At 35.8% G+C, this 21,486-nt stretch overlaps 1 protein-coding gene across 3 annotated transcripts in view; it reads right to left on the bottom strand.

Annotated features, from left to right (window-relative positions):
* LOC149800790 (CREB-regulated transcription coactivator 1-like) overlaps positions 1-21,486 on the bottom strand; it is a 107,357-nt gene that overhangs the window by 42,368 nt on the left and 43,503 nt on the right. For all 3 annotated transcript variants that reach the window (XM_089954776.1, XM_089954779.1, XM_089954777.1), the window contains 3 exons: positions 10,042-10,136; positions 7,812-7,870; positions 1,988-2,031 (listed from right to left, as the gene is read on the bottom strand). In XM_089954776.1, coding sequence (XP_089810902.1) covers positions 1,988-2,031; positions 7,812-7,870; positions 10,042-10,136 — 198 coding nt within the window. The remainder of the gene's footprint in view (positions 1-1,987; positions 2,032-7,811; positions 7,871-10,041; positions 10,137-21,486) is intronic.

Raw genomic sequence — 21,486 nt, 5'->3', positions numbered from 1 at the left:
GTAAACTATAAATAATTACTATTCAAGAAACTTTCTGCGTATTGTGATCTTACTATTCATCTGTATGTTATTTTAATGCACTTAGATAAAATTACAGCTCTATTTTTCAAGGCGATAAACAGGAAAAACCACAGACAGACAACTTAACAATTCAACCTTGCTAAACTGCAGGTAGATTTTAAATATAAATACATACATATACATAATATGAATTTGTGTGCATATCAAAGTTTGAAATAAAACATTTTATGAAACACTTTTTCTCCAACAGTTCCTCATGTGGAATTGGTGGAAATCATGTACATGCAAATTTTTAAAATGGCACAGGTCTGAAAATTAAACAATAGGTGATTTATCATCATGAATACTTTGCCAAAGTTAAGCAGTTGTTCTTACAGAAAATAATTTTGTAAATGAAAGTAGTGCATTGATTATCTAATTATTTAAGTAGTAGTATGACCAGTTAGTTATGTCAGTATTTAACATTAATGAAATTCTTGCAAATACTTTACAAATCAAACTTTCAAGTCAGATATTATTATTTTTTATTATTTAGTCTCAATTTGCTTTTGAAATCTTCATATATCAGTTTGGATTAAAGTGTGTGATTTAGATTTTTAAAGTAGCTTTAACAATTTTAGTCATATCACTATGATGTCTGCAGTATGACAGTTTATCATGATGTCCAGAAGCGGGGCACCATGCTGCAGACATGTAGCATCATGCCCCACCCATTCACATTATCCTGACACCAGGCCAACCATTCTTAACACTAACCTCTTAATGCTGAGCACCAAAGCAAGGCAGCTGCTAGTAGCATTTTTAGAAGTCTCTGGTATGACTCGGCTGGGGTTTGAACATGTAACCTCCTGCATCCAAGGTGGACACTCTAAACACTTAAGCCACTGGAGAGGTCAGTTTAGATTCAACAATTCTTTAACTTTAAAGTTTATGTGTATTTTGTACTCAATTTCAATTGTGGATCATGAATGTTTCAAATGTAATTTTATTAGTGTAAACATTTATATTACTATGTTTTATGTAGCTGCATAGTTTGTAAACATTTAAGTAAAATCAAACATTAAAAAAATATATAATCAGCTTTTTATGTTCATTGGCCCAAGTCTGAAACTAGCTCTGTAAATACTAAACAAACAAAAAACAAACAAAAAAATTATAATGTTGTTTCTGCTGGAAAAGTGACACCTACATCTTGGGGCCCCAAGTGGCCGAGTGGTCTAAAGTGCTGTCCGTTACGGATCACTGCCATCTCACCTCCGTCTGTGCCGGTTCGAGTCTCAGATTCAGCCAATGTGGGTATGTGAGAAAGCTTGCCAGTAGCTTCTCGTGGCTCGGTGGTTCTTTCCGGGGTTTTCCCGGGTTCTTCCTCCACCATTAATACTGGCCGCCATGTATAGCCTATCATGTGCTGAAAAATGGCGTTAAACCCCACAACAACAACAACAACAACGACACCTACATCTTGCCATGTTAATGCAGGTGAGAAAACATGTAAATGAGACAAAAAAGCTAAACACAAATTGATTATATGTTGATTGCTCAGAGATTGTGACTTTCAGACAATACAATTTGGGTTCATTGTCATTTTCCATAATCTTACTTTCTGGACAGATTTGTTGCCTGGTTTTTAATGGTACTTCCAATACATTATTGGCTATATCCAGTCTGGAAATGGGACTTAAGTGCCTTTCCATACAATAAACCAAGGTATCCAAACAGAGATGACCTGGGCAGGAAGCAAACCCATAAACTCTGAAAATGACTGTTATTTCAACTCAGTGACTTCAGGCAAAGAAAAATAAAGTTCTAATGAAAGAATGAAAAATTTCATTTATCTGCTATTCCAAACCAAATTTTCCATTTAATTGCCATTCCAAACCAAATTTTCCATGTGCTCTATCAAACATACTTAGCAAAATCATCTACTGTATAATATTTATGACCAGCTAATAAATTCAATACTCACTTCATGTTGGGCATCTCGCACGACCTTGGCCTTGAAGTTGTCATCTGCAACAAGGACAATAGTGAAGTTATCTTGAATATGAAGGGGTGTTGAAATATATATAAACACATACAGTGTGACCCAGCTATAGCACACTTTGTTATAGCACATGGTCGTGGTGTGGCTTCTGAAATTTCATTTACATCTATTTATCGAGTACACAAAATAAAAATCTTTCTTAAAAGTACGAAAAAACTCTAAAAGTTTATTATCATTTTGGGGAAGATATCGCATATGAATAATACAAGATGATTGTGGCATGGCTCCTGAAATTATTTATATATTTTTCTTGTATACGAAAAAAGTTTTTTTCTTCTTAAAAGTACAAAAAATAACGTGTAAGAAGTTTATTCTGGGATCGCATAAGGTTTTGCCAATGTCACAAACTTAGAATTTTTTTTCCTTATTGGTGACAATTTTTTTCCTTATTGGTGGCGATTTTTTTTTAACTGGCAACATTGTTGGCTGTTTAAACTTGCATATGCAACCATTGGTTTGGAGTGGAGAAATTCAGAGGCCCCATAAAAGGAAGCTGCAAACTGGATATAAAATGCACTGAAATTTATCTATTGCTACATAAACAAATTATTTATCCATATTGACAAACCATCTAAACAGTGCACTGTTATATCATAATTGACTTGTCTTGACATGTAGCATGAGTACTGTATGTTGTAAGATAACCGCTTTTTGTTGTTGAAAATCCTGGAAACGGAGATCAACCGGATGAGGTATTATCTCGTAATCTATCTTTCGTTGGATTTTCGGCCACTCACTAGTAATTAATATATTTACATAGACTGAGATTTGTATGTGGATGATAAGTAAAATTCCTCTTCTTTTCACTCAGGATTAAATCCTTCAGAACACTCACATTTTCTGCAATAATCCCTGTCATCAGACCACCTGCGTCTTTATCGTATGTTGACCCTTTGTTTAATTTCTGAAGCATGTGTGGAAGACAGCATCGAGCTGCTACCACAAATGTAAAACAAAAAAAACACATCTTACTTATTGGTTTATTCAACATCCAGTAACTAGAATAGACCAAACGAATGCCAATTCCTTTTTAAAAATGTACCCAGATAAAATAGTTTGCTGAAATTTTACACGAAACAGACTACCTCTGAAGCACCAATTGTTATGAAAATGTACTCAGCAGATTGAAAAAAATTCAGTCTCAATCTTACAATACAATTATTTGATGTTGCTGCCACAACAAGAAATGGGCATTTGTTGGGTTCTCCAAAGCTGTCCTTAAGCGGTGACTTCAATAACGCAGCCGACTACAATCTTCAATAAAAACAAAGAACTTTTCTTCAAAGGAAATCAGTATCAAACTTAAAAGTAATGGAATCGGATGGATTTTTACATTTTACTACGTGACTCGAGCACGTTTACTGTGCTGTGAAAGTTTCATATTTGCAGGGAAAAAGTTTATGCTTAAGAACGCTACCAACAGCAGCTTAAAATGAAAACCAACTTTTACAGACTTGGGATGTACTGAAAAGTAAATGTGCTTCGTCATTCGTTATGTGATTGTGCTATGTTTTTCCACTGAATTCAGACCAATATCATCTGTGACAAAATTATTGAATATTTTAAATCTGTGTGTGTGCATATTTTCGATGGAATCACCTGTATTGTGGATTCAATGTATATGATGAGATTCGCAGTGAGTACACAGTGTTGATACTCTATTTATGCTATACATTAGATATGTATATATAAACATTATTCACGTATATGTACCAATTCGTGGTTCTCTAAATAAAGTAAACTATTATATATGCCTTCTCTGTTTTTCACTACAAGTATATTTCTCATTTAATATGCATCGATTTAAGATAACTGTACCAATGAAGCACGTATTTTACCACCCGCATTTATTACATACCCTCCCCCAGCAAATATTTTGGGGTACATGCATCATTTTCAGCTAAATGACTGGTTGCTTATAACACGGTTCGGTCTATAACATGCTTGGGTTCTATGGCTCCCAACTACTGTGTTATAGTGGGGTCACACTGTGTGTGTGTGTGTGTGTGTGTGTGTGTATATATATATATATATATATATACATACACACACACATACTGTTAGAATAAATCCACAATGATAATAGTTAAATTGTATAACATCTGACAATCAATATTCAATATAAGGCAAGGTTTAGAGGAAATCTCCATGTTTTTCATCTGCATTATGTATATTTAATTTATATCTAATTTAATTTAATTGTTTGTTTGTTTGTTAGTTTTCATTTTCTTTTTCCATTACATGCTCTTGTAATATAACTTTATTTACTGGATTTGACATTTTCCAGAAATTTAGTTTGACCCAATTCTTTTTCGTACACACCTAATAATAGAAACTTTGTATCTAATGCTGACCTAGTTCTTAACCTTGATTTAGAATCAGTAAGAGCTGATGTAAACAACATATTTTATTATTTTTTTATTCTTCCTCAGAGTAAAATCATTGGTTGTATTCAAGGAGGCCATACTGTGAGTACACGATGTTAGGCATGTGAAAAGCTTCTATGTTGTTCTAAAAGGGTGGTCATGTGACCCTCATAGGGAATCTGTTTTGCATCTTATATTAGTGAATAACTGTTTTTTTATAAAGAATTTAGTCAGTCGGGCTTTAAACCAGTGACACTTAAAGGTGTTTTGTTGTGACCAATTTGATTTGAATTTCTAATTTTTCTTGAAATTATTTGGATTCTAAGAGATTATTTTTCCCTGGAAATATTTGTGCTCTAAATTAATTCTTGGACAAAGACAGCTATATAAATTTACACATCGTTAAAAAAATGGAATATTATTTTCTGTGATTCAACTAAGAACTGTCGACACATCAATATGACGCTAACCACAGCATACATCATCGCCTTCCATTTTGGATTTCATCAGGATTCGAACTCAGTTTCATTATGACTTATTATTACTAGGACTTCTATTTTTTAATTCTTGTATTATTCTTGGATTAATTTTAGATTTGATTTGTAGAACAGTAAGAACTTTTTCTCATTTTTACCTTGTTTTTCTAGGGAAATAAATTATTTGTTAAATTTTACAAAGCTTGTTGTCTTCACTCTTTTTTTTGTTGCGTTTTGCAAGAGCCTAAATGTAACAGTATGTGACAAGTATTAATGCTGCAGACACTTCTGATTATAGAATGATGCTCTTTTAAATCAATGTCCAAGCATAAAAAGGCAAGATAATAAACATTTGTCTTAAAACTGTGTCAAAAGACAAACAGTAAAATGCTAACAAAGAACATAAACAGTAAAATGCCATTTAACTGTAATCAATCAAACAGATGAAAATCAACAGTAAAATGCCATTTAACTGTAATCAATCAAACAGATGAACATAAACAGTAAAATGCCATTTAACTATAACCAAAATGAACATAAACACTAAAAGCTATTCAACCAATCAAAGAGAGGAACATAAGAAGTAAAATCACTTTTAACTGTAACGAATCAAAGAGAACAGTGTGTGAGTGTGATTTGGATTTTAATGTAGCTTTTAACAATTTTTCAGTCATATCGCTATGATGTCTGCAGTGTGGCAGTTTACAGTGATCCCTGGCACTGAGGCATCATGTTGCAGACATGTAGCATGATGTCCCACCTAGTCACATTATCCTGACACCAGGCAGACCAGTCTCAACACTAACCTCTTAATGCTAAGTGCCAAGCAAGGTAGCTGTTAGTATCATTTTTGTAAGTCTTTGGTATGACTTGACTGGGGATCGAACCCATGACCTCCCGCACAGAGGCAGACACTCTAACCACTAGGCCACCAGAGCAGTATAAAGAGAACAGTAAAATTCCATTTAACTGTAACCAATGAGAGAGAAGAATAGTAAAATGATACTTAACTGTAACCAATGTGTAACTAATTTTACACAAAAAGAGAGAAATCATCAAAATCTGTGTATGTGTGTGTCTACATACATATAGGATATTATATGCAAATTATTTGGCAAAAACAAGTTTTTCACCTTATGCTGGGTCGAAAACCAGGGTACACATTATAAATTGGTGCATGTGTATAACAATGCTGTACGTGACAAGAGAACTTTCTGAGTAAAAACTCTTTTACTTCTTTGAGTCATTCTAATCCTAACCTCTGACCTTTTTACACCAAGATCATTTGCAAAGTATGGTCAAGTAATCTCTGCTAACCTGGCATATACATTATTGCTGTTGTTGTTGTTGTTGTTGTAGGGTTTAACGCCATTTTTCAGCACACGATAGGCTATACATGGCGGCCAGTATTAATGGTGGAGGAAGAACCCGGGAAAACCCCGGAAAGAACCACCAACCCACGAGAAGCTACCGGCAAGCTTTCTCACATACCCACATTAGCTGAATCCGAGACTCGAACCCACGTAGACAGAGGTGAGATGGCAGTGATCCGTAACGGAAAGCGCTTTAGACCACTCGGGGCCCCATACATTATTGCATGTAAGCAGTTAATTGTTCTCGGTTCCCTTGATCTTTCATCTTTTGACCCCAAAATTGCGAGGCTTTTGATTTGCAAAAAAATTTGGAAACAGGCAGACAGACAACATCCTAACATAATGGGTGAATGAAAATTAAAAAGCAAAATTCTTACACATACTGCCTATTCATGGTACTGAATTAGAATTAGATTTATTAGAAATAGATGCATCGCAAAGGACCCACTCAATACAATCTGCTCAGTAGGGACTTAAACAGGAACTTATGTTGTGGGGAGAAAAAAAGTTAAGAAATGAGATTTATGGGTCACGACTTCTCTTAATGATGGCATAGAATGTGTAAATTCAACTCATTTAATCTCATCAATAAAACATAAATCTGATTGAAATCAAATATTCCTGAGTAAAGTTACACTGCAGAATAAAAGTCTGGCTGACTAACAATCAGGAGCCACAACTTTCAATGATGTTGCAGAATACTTAAAATTAAACACATCTCATCAATATAAAGTTTCATGCAAATCTGGTTGAAAACCAACAATCATTGGTCAAGTGAAGCTGCAGAGAAGTCAGGGAGACAAAATATCAGAGGCCACAACTCCCATGCATAATGTCCTGGAATGCTACAAATCAAGCTCATTCAAGGTCTGGTAAAGGTGCATGCCAAATATGGTTGAAATTTTTAAAAACCTTGTAATTTTGAGGAAAATAAAGTCAGAATGAGAACAATCAGGCAACACAAATACTGTAACTGATATTGTAGAATGGTGAAAATTGAAACTCGTTCATTGGAATAAAAATGCATGCCATTTCTGGCTGAAATTCAACATACATTGGTAATGCAGAAACCAGTCACGAGGCATACAGGCATCATAACTCCTTTATATGTGGTTAAATGCTGCAAAATCAAACTCATTCAAGTTTTCATCAATAGCGACCTGTATTCTAAATCTTGTTTTTAATCCAACAATCCTTGGCAAAGATGTAGAAACAAAGGCAGTGAGAGCAGGCAACCAAGAGCCATAACTACTGCAAAAGACGATGCTGAAGGAAGAAAATGAAAATATTACATGATCAAATCAGCATAAAGCTGACCAATAATTCTGGTCAAAATCCAACAATTTTCCAGTAAATTTATCTTGCGAAAGACTGTTTAGCTTGGTGGTTTTTGACAATGTGAATACTATAGAGCCATGCCAACATATTTGAGCAGGTCCCTAACAAAATCAGGTTTGCCTGGTAATCTGAAAAGAAACCATGTCATCATTTTCAAGAAGAACATTAGCTTAATATAAATGTACATGCATACTTTTTTAGGATCCCAGGAATACTGTTTCATCATGTCATTTTCTCCCACCACTTCCTGTACTGAAAAACAAAACAGAAAAATATTAAATGCATAAAAGTTTGCTTCACTACAGTGTGAAATATTCCTCACCCACTCACAGTCCTGTACAGGAGATATATAACATTATGTACAATGTTTTCTACTTGCAGTGTGCATTGTGTGAGAGCTTCTTTCTAAGCCAAAACAATTATAATAAACAACACAACCTCCATTAATCAGCCATCAAATGGGATGGTAAAATTTTGGCTGAGGGCTATTCCATTTAAACAAACATGGTACCCATGGAAGGCAGTTTTACAAACAAATATGCCAGGATACCATGATTTCATAGAGTTCATACTAAAATGAAAAGAAAATTCTAAATTGCATCTATGAGTGAGTAACCCACACCAAAGGTCCATTCCCTGGGTCCTTGGTATATTTTACTGGAACAGCCCTGATAAGAGAAGTGGCTGCTCAAGAAAGGTGAAAAATGTAGATATAATTAAGGATCATCCAACACTAGGTGAACATGAAAAGTTTTAGCTTAAGGTAGGTCACTGAAAGTCACTGTAAATAGTTGCAGAAATTTAATGTAATAGGTCAACCATTACTGAAAGTCACTGTAGATACCTGAATAAACTTATTGTGCTATTTACTTGATTTTAAAACTATAGCTTATCAGAGCTGATAAACTATCTGGACACACTTACCAAATATTCAATGTTTGTTTGTTCTAATGGTTAATACTAACAAAATGCACGGACCCAGATCTGCCAGCACATTATACAAAGGTAGAGATTGTTCCATGCAACTGGCAATAGGGATGACATGGGAGTATACATGGTAATTCATTGCTGATGTTTCTTTTCTCTATTGTATCATAATCATTTTATCTGCTTTTGCGATCTTTTTCTGCAACAGCGATCTATAGAAAAAAGGGCTTGCACCTCTCCCACAAAATTTCTGGAAAACTATATGTATTTTGCTAAATTTATAGAAAGAAAATGCAACTTTAAAGGATTTATATAAAATATGTGGATAGTTCCAGCACCCATGTGTAATGGCACAATAATCTAGGAAAGATTATATTCTGCCAAAACAATTTTAGTAAAGTGCCTTCCCTGGTGACACATCATGCTGGCTGATCAAGCGTTGTCTGGGTTGTGACAAGGCAATTAGAGTCAAGTGCCTTCCAGGGTAACTTCACGGTGGCTGACCCACCCTGTTCTGGGTTGAACCAACACTTTTATGGTCGTAAGACTGGCATGGTAATCATTTTGGGCTAATGACAAAAATGTGAAAACTATAAATATGGGGATGTGGTACTAATTCATAACATGATTTGTTAAGACAGTTATTTACATATCAGTTAATGAACAAAATTATTTTCCTTCAGTAATTACTAAATACAGACCATTGGTGACCAGTATGCAGTTACGATCTAACATTTTCTCTTGAATACAAGTCATTTACATTTTGTCGAACAAGCTCAGATATTGAATGGGAGTGGGACAACTACTCAAGAGTGGGTTATCTCCCTTTACAATCAGATGTACACCACTGCCACAACACTCTAACTTTGAATGGTAAAATACCATATGGAGAAAACATTACTTGTACATAATTTTATTATCTTTAAACAAGGTCTACTTTATATGTATCTTACTTTGATCTTTTCTATAGCAAAGATCTGGCACAGAATTTAATGATCTTGCATACAATAAAGACAGGTTCTAAAATGTCATGTCCTGAGTGACAATATCATCTGTTAATCTATATCATCTCTATGTCTGGCTTGTACAAACATTTAACCAAGAATCTTAATATTGACACAGTTGCTATGGGTGGCCTTGCAATTTGCTAATGCAGGCCTTGCAATGAAACAAAAATAAAACTTACCAATGATTTTGCCAATTTGAATATTTTTTCATCACAGCCAAGTTTCTGTATTAATACACTGTTTAGTATTTAATTCTTTACAGTTTGTTTAACCAATATTTTTCACCAAATGCAATTATTTTGCAAGATTAACAACTGTTTCTCTGACAATAAGAAATTTGCAAAGTAAAGGTTAACACCTTTGTAGGAATCACAAACTGTCTGCCATGTTAAAGATATTACATAAATAATTTAACACTTTTGTAAATTCAAACATTTGCCAGTCAAGTAAGAATGAAGAATTAGAACCTGAGAGCAAATTTAAACATACATCGCCTGTGTTGAGGAGGTGTGGTGGGGCTTTGCATTGGTTCTCCAGGCCCTGGGCCCATTGTACTGGTGTGCAGTGCCGAGTCAGAGTTTGTCCTGTAAAAAGTCAATAATACTGTTTATACAATATCAATTAAACAAATTAAAAAACCAATTATCTACCGACTTCTATTACCTAGAAAGAAACACTATCAAATAAACACTACTGTAATTGAAAATATGAACTACTGATTCCAATCTGAAATGGAATAATCATGGTCAGCACATTATATGACAAGGACATGTATATTGTGCAACAGATCAGCATGTAGCTATGATATTATAAGAGATCAGTTTACTCTACTCAACAAATTTCAAACAAATCAATCAGAAAATTATCAGAAACTTGAATGTAAACCTTAATTTCAAAAACTGTTAGACTGTTGTGTGTTTGTGTGCATATATATATATATATATATATATATATATATATATATATATATATATATATATATATATATATACACACATACATACACATACATACATATACACACAAACACAACATTTAATTTATTTTTAGATGCTTGCTAGATGAGCGGTAAGTATGATCATGTTCAATTTGAACAGAGTTCAAATCCAACAAGGTGTAACAATTCTATTTTTTTCATGTGCTATTTTACTTATTTTACTTTGATCTGGGAAGGAGAATTATTTTACTGTATATATTTTCTTTGCAAATATTTATAAAACACAGCAAAACATATATGGCAAACTGATGGCATTGTGTGATTCCTGCAAGAAATCTGCTATACATGTACCTCAATCTGTTGTACATAATGCTAGCAAATATGTTTGAGCATAAAATAAAAATAATATTTCTTGCTGCACGTGAATAATGAATACATTTCATCTCCTGATTATATCTCCCGCAGAAGTCGGGAACTGTCAATAAGATGCAATCCACTGATGCACCTGACCTGGGACATGCACATATGACAATATCCGCCAGGACATCAGAGTGGTGTAGGAGGAGTGCATTCAGCAAGAAAGTCAGCTAAATATTACATAATAAAAATTAGCTTTACTTCCCCCCATTCCCCACTTAATTATAATAGCCTCAGTAACTTATCTGTACCAATTTTGCAGCTGAATTTGTCAGTTAGTTGGGTAGACTGATGCTGTCACTATAACTCATTAAAAATGAGACAAATAGTATGTACTCACTATTGAGGGAGCGGTCCATGTTACAGAATATTGGCGTCTCTTCGGGCCACATGGTGCTTGTGGCAATAACGGAAAAGAATAAATGACTGCTTTGTAGTGCTAATGAGCAGAGGTAAAAGGGGAAGGTATTATGGTAATACCAAAATGCTGCCATCTTGATGTCCACTAAGCATAAGTGATTATGGAAGGCCATGGGGCACCAATGGCTGGAAACTCTCAAGCTTCTATTTTCATTAAGGAGACCCCTGAAGTCTCTGCTTCAAATGGCACAGCCCTTCGAAGGTCTTTACTGTGGTTATGTAAGGCCTTTGCTCTGCTTCAAATGACACAGCCCTTGGAAGGTCTTTACTGTGGTTATGTAAGGCCTTTGCTCTGCTTCAAATGACACAGCCTTGGAAGGTCTTTACTGTGGTTATGTAAGGTCTCTGCTATGCTTTAAATGGCACATCCCTTGGAAGGTCTTTACTGTGGTTATGTAAGACCTTTGCTCTGCTTCAAATGGCACAGCCCTTGGAAGGTCTTTACTGTGGTTATGTAAGCCCTTTGCTCTGCTTCAAATGGCACAGCCCTTGGAATGTCTTTACTGTGGTTATATAAGGCCTTTGACAAGTCCAATAAATTTCACCGATAATGCCACTGTGACAGAAAGTGCATGTCAGATTGGTTGGCCAGGTTCCAGCACATGTTATAAGGTCAGCCATATCCAATGAAGCCTCTTCTCAGCATACTAAACAAGAAGAGGTCAGCATGTGAAGCTATGGTGATGAGTACACTGACTTTCTGTTCCATGGCTTAGAGTGTTTTTTATGAGAAGGCATGCCCAGCCTCCAGCTGAAATACCACTTTCAACAAAAAAGCATTCAACTGGGGAGGTTTATTACCACAACTTGGGGAATTTATCCAGTAACTGGCAGCTGAAGAGACCAGGAATCTCAATGTAAAGGGATGGATGGACCTGTCTTGAAGTTGCCAAGTAAAATATTGGCCCGCCAGGAACCTCTAGAGATTTCCTTGGTAGCAGAGCAATGAGAAAGGATCAAAATGTCCGGTTTAGGTTGTGCCACTTAAATCTTTTCCAAATCTTCTTGGACTGCACCAGATGATTTTGGGTACAAGTCCTGGGGTAAGAGACAGTAGACTTTGCTTACCATCTTCTCAAAGGACCAGATGTTATCTTCCTCATCAAACTAAGAGGAAGGAGTGGTCCTGACAAGTGGCGTTAGTGATGACCTTGAACTTGCTGGAGTCAATGAGGCTAAAGAGGACATCATCACCATCATCTATCTGCCCCACATAATCTGACACCTCTAGCTGTCAAGGTTTATGTCACCTGGTGAGGAGGTGATGGTGGAACATGAACCACATCATCACCTATATGGTGGCCTGGGTCCAGTAGCCTATTTGGGCACAATGGACCAATGACCCTGAGGTGGAAGGCACCATATCCCATAAGGATTTGTTTGGACAAGTGGTTGGGGAATACTGATAGAATCCCCTTCCCTATTTGGCGCTAGGCAGGAAGACTCCCAATCTTGTACAGGATGATGGAGTGGGTGAGAGGAGAAACTCAGTTCATATCCTGTTCCCATACCGTGAGCCACTGAACAATAACAGGAGAATATTTATCCTCAACTAATTCATCACTCAGGAGGGTGTCGTGCTGATCCTTTCCATAAGGAGAAGCATGACACACTACCCTTGAAGTGTTGTGAGAGATGCACCACCTCCTGTATCAGAGGAAGAAAAACAACGATGCTCTCATAATAAATGATCAAAAACTGGAGGCAGCTACATGCTGCCCTGAACATGAAGAATCTGCCTTCTTTTCAGTGGAAGGCAACTGACTCCTTGAACCATTCAGTCACTCCTTTTAAAGTGGTCTTACAGGTTGCTAAAAATGTTAGTCTCAAAATTCTCTGAACCGCTCATCCAAGCTGAAGAACAAAGCCTCTTGCAGAGTCTTGGGAGACCTGCGACAGAAAAACCTGATGAAGGGAGGAAAGTTTCAGCAATATTCCAGGTTTCAGAAGGCCATAATTTGCAAAGTGTACAAAGATTTTTATTTTTTTGGTTCACACATGCAGCATTAGATGCCTCCCAGGCTGTCATGGCATTATTCTAAAGCTAATAAATTTTAATGTCATGCATACTCACCTGGTTATATGCAATACATACTAGGTACACACCTGAGTATGAATGAGGTAAAGATATAACCTTCTATTGATGAAACAATTGTAGACAATAACAGTTGTGAAGCAAGAGTGCAAACATGATTAATACAGAACATACTGAACAACAATAACAACAACAAAGGTTCTCCAATCTTATGTCAATCTAGTTTTTTAGATACAGAAAGGAATACACTAGCCTCCGACTGCCCTTTTATGTTCAGCAGATTATGTTGTTATTCATTAGCACAATGACTTACCTGTACCTTAGTTGTATATTGAACAGTAGGAGAGTTGACCTATATCTCTATAAGGTGGGATACACAAGACAATTCTCATGTCCCATAAAGAACTGACTTCTAAAAGGAAGAAAATATTAGCAGCATATAAATTAAATCATGGCATAGATAGTGTAATGCCAAGATTCAAACTGACCGTGGAAGGGAGCCTGCTGATGCAATAAACACTTGCTATGGGATGCTCTAAGCATAAAACCCATACAGCATGACCTCCTCGAAAAAGATGGCCATTCTATAAATGTCCCATGCCTGGTGCACGGGTTGCTTGCATCATGCTGACAATTTTCTGCTCTGCAGAAAGATGTATTTACAGCAAACAGGCGGGGGGGGGGGCACAAAAAAGAAAAGCTGTGCGTAAGCGACAGAAGTGAATGGTGCTATTAAAAGCACATTTAAAGAGCCTGCAAAGAACTACTTACATTCCAAGGATTCACTCAAAACAAGCAAAGTTTCTCTTTATTTTCTGCCAAAATGTGTTGGTTACCTAGTCAATTTCCTTCGCAATGTTGGCGTACTTGCTATTATTGTTTTGCTGTATTTTGTATACATTCACACAGAAAATATAAGCAACATAATTCTCTTTTTTAATTCAACATAAAACTTGTGTAAATAAATTGAAGAAAGAAAATTGAGATCCTAGTGGGATTCAAACATGAGTCTCTGGTGTTATAGGACTAAATGTCACCACTTCACCATGTGATTGACAACAAGACATGAAATTCTTTGGTCATAATAGTATTTATGTCTACTGATAAAACTGATAATTCACCCCACTAATACAAGGACTTGGATAAATAGAAGAATGAATGAAATATATAAAACCAGCACATTTGTCTCCCCTGTTGCACTGCAGAATGTTTGTAGCACAAAAACCATCATAATATTAAACCTATAAATAAAATTGTTCATTTGTGCTAAAAAAAAAATGAATAATATTTCTCACTGAAAATTTGCAGCTGAAATGAAAACTATGATAATGAATAATAATGACAACCCATTCCTGCATGATCAGACACCAATTTAATAACACCATTCAGCACATGCTATACTTGTCCTCCATCCAGCCAACATGCTACAGCAATGTATGAATGCAAGTCCCAGTATAACATATAGCAAACAGATACGGTAGTCAAGCTTGTTAATTATAAGCAACAATTTCTAATCCACCTTTTTGCAAGATTTAATCCGGTTGAGTGCCAGTATACCTGGCTGTACAGTGTGCAACATGTGCTTTAGGTACTTCTTGATCAATTCTTAGGAACTGAATATTCAGAATAAATGCAACAACCACCACCACCACCCCACTTCTCAAACAAAGGGGGAAATTTTCATAAATTAAGGGACATTTAAAGAAGTAACAATGGTAGAGCTTGCAAACATGATGTATGAATTTTTGCACATTTGGTTGATGTTTTCAAAAACCAATATTTAAGAAATATGCCTGAATACACTGCATTCTGGAATAGATCCTCCTGAAATTTTTAAACAGTAATTTATTTCATTTCTTTGCTTGCCTATATACAAGGACTGTAAAACAGCACACATACCCAATTTCTATTTACACTAAAGACCAATTAGAATCCACTGTCACATGATGCGCCAGCAAAACTGAGTCTATGTTATTTGTCTGCCTAATGATTTAAACGGAACAGCATAGATGACCCTGATCAACTGGCACATCATGGAAATGCACATCTGAGTCTATATTCACAGATCCGAGTTCACAATTAGATAATATGATGCAGTGATTACCAGTGATGATACTTCAACTTTGAATTTTGATCTATTATTTGTCCATGGTACTGTTTTGTTCATATTTGAGAATGAAAAACACCATAAATAATAAAATCCTGCGAATTTAATTTCAAGAAACCCAGGTCATTTGGTAACAAAGGGTCTGGTCTACACTGTTTGAATGCTATGGCAACAAAGAGCCTGGCCTAAACTGTGGGGGCATTATGGAAAGAACTATAGCTCAGGGCAAGTCTAGCCTAAAGGTGGGAATGGAACGATAAATATTGCAGGAAGATATATTTTTTGTAAGTGATAGTGAAAGTAGTGTAAAATTGTTATCTTATTAAACAATGATTTCGTAAAACAAGAAGAACTACACTTTAAATGACGCCAAAACTAAAAAGTATGGCTTTTATTCTATGAAAGTGAAATCTACTTCCATTGTTAGATTCCCACTTCCAGTTACATGTATGTTGAATATTATAGCCATTATTCTGTGCCAAAAGGTCAATGTGGATCCATTGTTTAGATGTCAGTAAAATCTAGTTAAAGACACTGAATTACAACAAATCATACCTCTTGTACAGTGAAACATAACAAAGGATCAAACTATCACATACCCATGTTAAATGTACAACATCAAAGTCCCTGATTCAAAACAATGCTCGAGATATCAACATGCTGCATACGATTCCTATTCATAAAAACCACATCTTTCTCAAAGATTTCTTGTCATTCCACCTAGGGTTAATAAAACAAATCTGTGCCATATAATGTTTTTTATTGTCATACAAAACCTGATACAATATCAAAGCACATATATAAACAGCTAATATGTGTATTGTTTTGAAAGACTTCTCCACTTTTTGCATGATGTATGTATGTGTGTGTGTATATATATATATATATATATATATATATATATATATATATATATATATATATATATATATATATATATATATATATATATATTATATAACAAAATTATCTATATAATGGTTAATCATTTCATGAGTAAATTCATCCATATTTTTGCCTGCAAGATTCTCAAGGGGTCTGCAGAACAATGTTTTGCCTTTTTCACATGACCATTAGCAGTGTGTTGTTCCTTGTATTTAATGGCATGCAGAAGCAGTCTGCCCTCCTTACAGTACATCCAGTAGCCCTGGCAAGACCCCTACTGCTCTGAAACTGCCCATTTTCCCTAACAATGCCCACCTTACTGCTCTGAAATTAATCCAGTTGCCCTATCATCTAGTAGCCCTGGCAAGACCCCTACTGCTTTGAAACTGCCCATTTTCCCTAACAATGCCCCCCCCCTACTGCTCTGAAATTAATCCCGTTGCCCTATCAATGAAGAATACTGCTCTGAAACTACACCAGTTGCCCTGATAATGATACTGCCCTTCTACAAATGTAAACATGAAATTTTAACATCCTTCATAAAGTCAACATTTCATGGATACAAATTTCTTCCTTAAGACATCATGCATTGCTGCTTGAACAAATGGATGGAATTTATACATGTGCCAATGTTCAATGGCAAAAAAGATTACTGCCCAACCATGAAAAAGATTTGCCCTTGAAAAAGGCTCCATCCTGCCTCAAGTATCCTCATATATGGACTACACTGTGCCGTATTTTGATGGACAATGGACTGCCTACATGGTGGATTTGTATTGTATCCGATTTGCACAAACTTTCACACAAAATTGTACATCAGAATCTTAATACTAATGTCTTATCATATATAAGGTATTTAAACAAATCAGCTTCATACAGTATGCAGCAGAACCTTACATGATGGATACCTCCCAATGACACCTAAAACTACATCTAGCCATTATAATGTCTCCCTTAGAAGTCATATTACAGTTAAATTGACCTCCCTCAACAGCCACTTCCATTAAAAACTCAACTGTTTAATCAGAAAGGCCAGTGGCATCAAAGGTTTTGTTTTTGTTTTTTATTTTTTAATTGTTATAGAAAAGTATTTTCTTTACGGTCTGCACATCAGCTGCATTCAATATGCCTCAAAATACCAAACAGCTTTCAATACACCTAAAAATACCCAACAGGTGTAATCTTACAAAACAAAGAATTTCTCACAGCCAAGTTTATGACAGGAGCTGAATTTTTTCTTACTGAGTCTAACACTCAGTCATAAATGTGCAAGCTGCAAGGCACATCAAAAATAATATTCCTGTACATAAAACAAAATATGAAATACTTTCAGTCAACTTGTAACTTGATACATTTTATCATATACAGCAAAAACCATTTACAATGAAACCGGACTTTGCAAAGTATAAAAATACTATGCAATACATGGCAAGGTCCCTTCCATTCATGTAACATTTCAATTTTGTTGTGTAGCAATAGACCTTCAAGTTGATAAGAGTCATTAAACAGATTTTTTACTACACTGAAGTTCACTTTGATCTGGTTCTCTGTGAAAGGCTGACAGCAAATAAAACAGTTCTACAGCTTGTTTTGATACTTCCTGTGGCAAGAGGAGTTGATGTTAACTCTGCCTAATATCAGTTTCAGTCATTTCAATGTATCTTTCTTTAGAGTTTGCTTAAAATATAAATGTTACCTTAAACAAAAAAGATATAAAGCATTAAGCCAAAATAAAATGTGTTTCTGGTCTGACGACTACCCCGGTTTCTCACTGCCAACCCGATCACTTTTTTCTCCCAAGGTTAACAAGAAGAAAAATAACTAAAAATTGTATTAAATAAATATGTTTTTTAAAAAAAATATTTTAAGAAACCTGCCAAACCTAATTTTAAAGCCAGTACAATATTAAAGACATATATATTTTGCCCTTAGGAGAATTCATCTTGGTAAAAATTACACTGTACATATTCAAAACAGCCAATGAGCATATTTCCAGAATGGAATTTTCAACAGTGTCTGGTAATACATGTTCAAATGTACTAAACTTCACTTTAGGTGAAATAAAATAAGGTACCAAGCAACAAGTCGAAAGGAAAACAAAGGCCATGGGTAGAAGCATAAAGTAGGATAGAAAAATAGCAAGGTACACAAGTTTGGGGAAAGCACTCAGCTCCCATTTCCTTGGCATGATATAAACAATGATATGATGAAAGTGATTTTTAAATACCTACCAACCACGTCTTTGCTAGCCATGGCTCCAATATGTTCACCCTATCTACATCTTGGTGGATCGAGCAGATATTTTAGTGCTTTGTCCTAGTGACATCTATTAGATTTCATGAGTTGCCTCCCTTAGTATGTAATTCCAAGTAACCAATAACATGTACAGGTAATAGCGGTGCATTGTATCTCAACCAAAAATGGTGCAGATATTTGACTTATACCAGAGAGAAGCCGTTACAGGTGTATTTAAGTGATTCGTTGTTGTTGTTGTTTTAGGGTTTAACACCATTTTTCAGCACAGGATATGCTATACATGGTGGCCAGTATAACTGGTGGAGGAAGAACCCTGGAAAACCCTGGGAAGAACCACCGACCCATGAGAAGCTAATGGCGGGCTTTCTCACATACTCAAATTAGCCAAACCGGAGACTTGAACCCACGCAGAGAGAGGTGAAATGGCAGTGATCCAGAACAGTGAGCACTTTTAGACCACTCAGCCACTCAGGGCCTAACATATTAGTCTGAATTTATTATTTAAGTGAAAGGTATTTGTACAAACATGAACCGGTAGTGGAAAACTGTTTATTTATGAGCCCATTCAAGTTGTGTGTTCCCTTGGTCTCACTCATATAGAAACAGTGTTCAAATTTGAACTTAATTTTATTGGATGTGGTGGCCTGCCACCGCATCCAATGAAATTCACAGATACAAAGCACAAAAATATCTGCTCAATCTGGCAAGATGTGAATAGGGTTAATATATTGGAACCTTAGAATGCGAAGACGAACCAACCATTACCTTAAAATGACTAATACTAGGACCTGATAACGCATGTGCTCCATGATAAATCTACAGTTTTCTTAGTGTTTTTAGTTTGTTTTTTTCTTGAAGGAGACCTGCACATTTACACCAAAAAAATCCACACCTACAAGAGTAAGAAATGTTGTTATGTGCTAGTATTAATCAAAACAGTATCTATTAAGTATCTAAACAATTATTTTGTTTGTATCAAATGTTTACGAATTACAGACAAAATACCATCCAAAGATTTTTATTGGCCACTTGGATGAATCTTTTACTTGCAGAATTTCCTCAATTCCCTTGACAGTATAGTCTGCTAAAATTAATCCAAGTCTGTTGCACCAAAAGCCATCAGGAAATTCCACCATAAAACTCATTAACCAATGATCTGGGTGCATGTGTAAGCCATTTATTTTTATGACCTCACAACGTATCAATTCAGCTGACCTGACAGTCAAATGCTGGAATAATCAGAGCAAAGATAATAAATATCATGTGTGTTCATGTGCATCTATATATATATATATATATATATATATATATATATACATACACATATATACATATATATACATATATATAGCATTTGAAGGTCAATGTTTTATGTTACATATGGACCAAACTGACGCACAAGTTTTGTTGGCAAGTTGTGAAAATCTGACTTGACCTGATTTTAAATGCAAATGCTATCATGCCAAATTTGGTATAAATCAATAGTAAAATTATAGACTTGGGGCAACGGGCCAGAGTGACAAACCAATTTTAATGATTCAGCACTTATCTGTCACTATTGCACAACTTTGTTATTCCAGAATGGATATACCATTTTTCATATAAGAGTTTATCATTCCAAGGATGAACCTCAATAAAGAGGAAAGAATCAAGAACACGACATATACCCAGCATGCTACCTAAATCACTAGTGGATGTGCTGTAGTCTTCAGATTTTTTCAGGACAATACTACTGGCACACTGGAACAGGGTGACGGGTATCTGGCAACATTCAAATTAGTTTTAACAACCACCCCCCTCCAAAAAAACAATATTTTGTTCTCAGTAATATGTTACCTGTCAGTATAGCATACATGCAGCTAAATCAGTGCAGTTGGAGACTGATGGCCTCAACAACTGGAATATTCACCCTTACTCTAGGAATGTCCACAACTGCAAGTTAGAATCTTATACCTTCAGGTAATTTTTGTGCCACAAATATGGGTCTGAAAGAATATATACCTTCACTCTAATGTGTCATGGAATGAAGGCAGAAGGAAAAGAAGGCCATGTGTGATCATCAGAGCTTGGCCTACATAACATCTTCCAATGGTGGAGGAGGAAGGCCATGTGTGAATCATCAGAGCTTGGCCTACATAACATCTTCCAATGATGGAGGAGGAAGGCCATGTGTGATCATCAGAGCTTGGCCTTCATAACATCTTCCAATGATGGAGGAGGAAGGCCATGTGTGAATCATCAGAGCTTGGCCTAAATAACATCTTCCAATGATGGAGGAGGCCCATGAGATAGCAGTGGCTCAGACATTGTGGGCCTTAATCCTCATGGAAGAATGATGCCTATCAACCAGGGACTGATAAAGTCTCTTGAAAGCTCAAAAATCCACCTAGAAAAAGTGAATACTGAAATGGATACTGAAATGTCAACACAACCCTTAAATGAGAGGAAAAGATGCTTCCTAGCTTTTCCTTTTTTCTTGAATTGCACAAATAGAATTTTAATTTTCTAACTAGCCATAAACGATGATCCAGATCATTCCTAACAAAGATATGACTAAGACTGGGGACAGGAAGTGGTGCTACCAAAAGTAGCTTGTTTTTGGCCAAGAACCTGGTTGGCATAGTGAGCCAATTAAAAATTGCCTTTGAACCTTAGTAAACCTTCATCAATAAAAAGAGAGCATGAAGTTAACTCTTTGTCTCATGGCTACTAAGGAGTGCAAGAAATTGATCTTGAGGGTAATATTCTCAAAGGAAGCTTCACCCAAAGGCTCAAAGGGAATATGGTTCAAGACCACTGACACACAAGATGTTCCATTAAGGCATAAGTGAAGGACACACTTGTCTCTGCAGGTCAAAATACCCTCCAAGGTCAGTA

The sequence above is a fragment of the Sinohyriopsis cumingii genome, chromosome 4, assembly GCF_028554795.1.
Source record: "Sinohyriopsis cumingii isolate HCF-2022 chromosome 4, ASM2855479v2, whole genome shotgun sequence".
Classification (NCBI taxonomy): domain Eukaryota; kingdom Metazoa; phylum Mollusca; class Bivalvia; order Unionida; family Unionidae; genus Sinohyriopsis; species Sinohyriopsis cumingii.
Note: the sequence above shows the minus strand (reverse complement) of the source record. Positions and strands in the feature narration are given on the sequence as shown.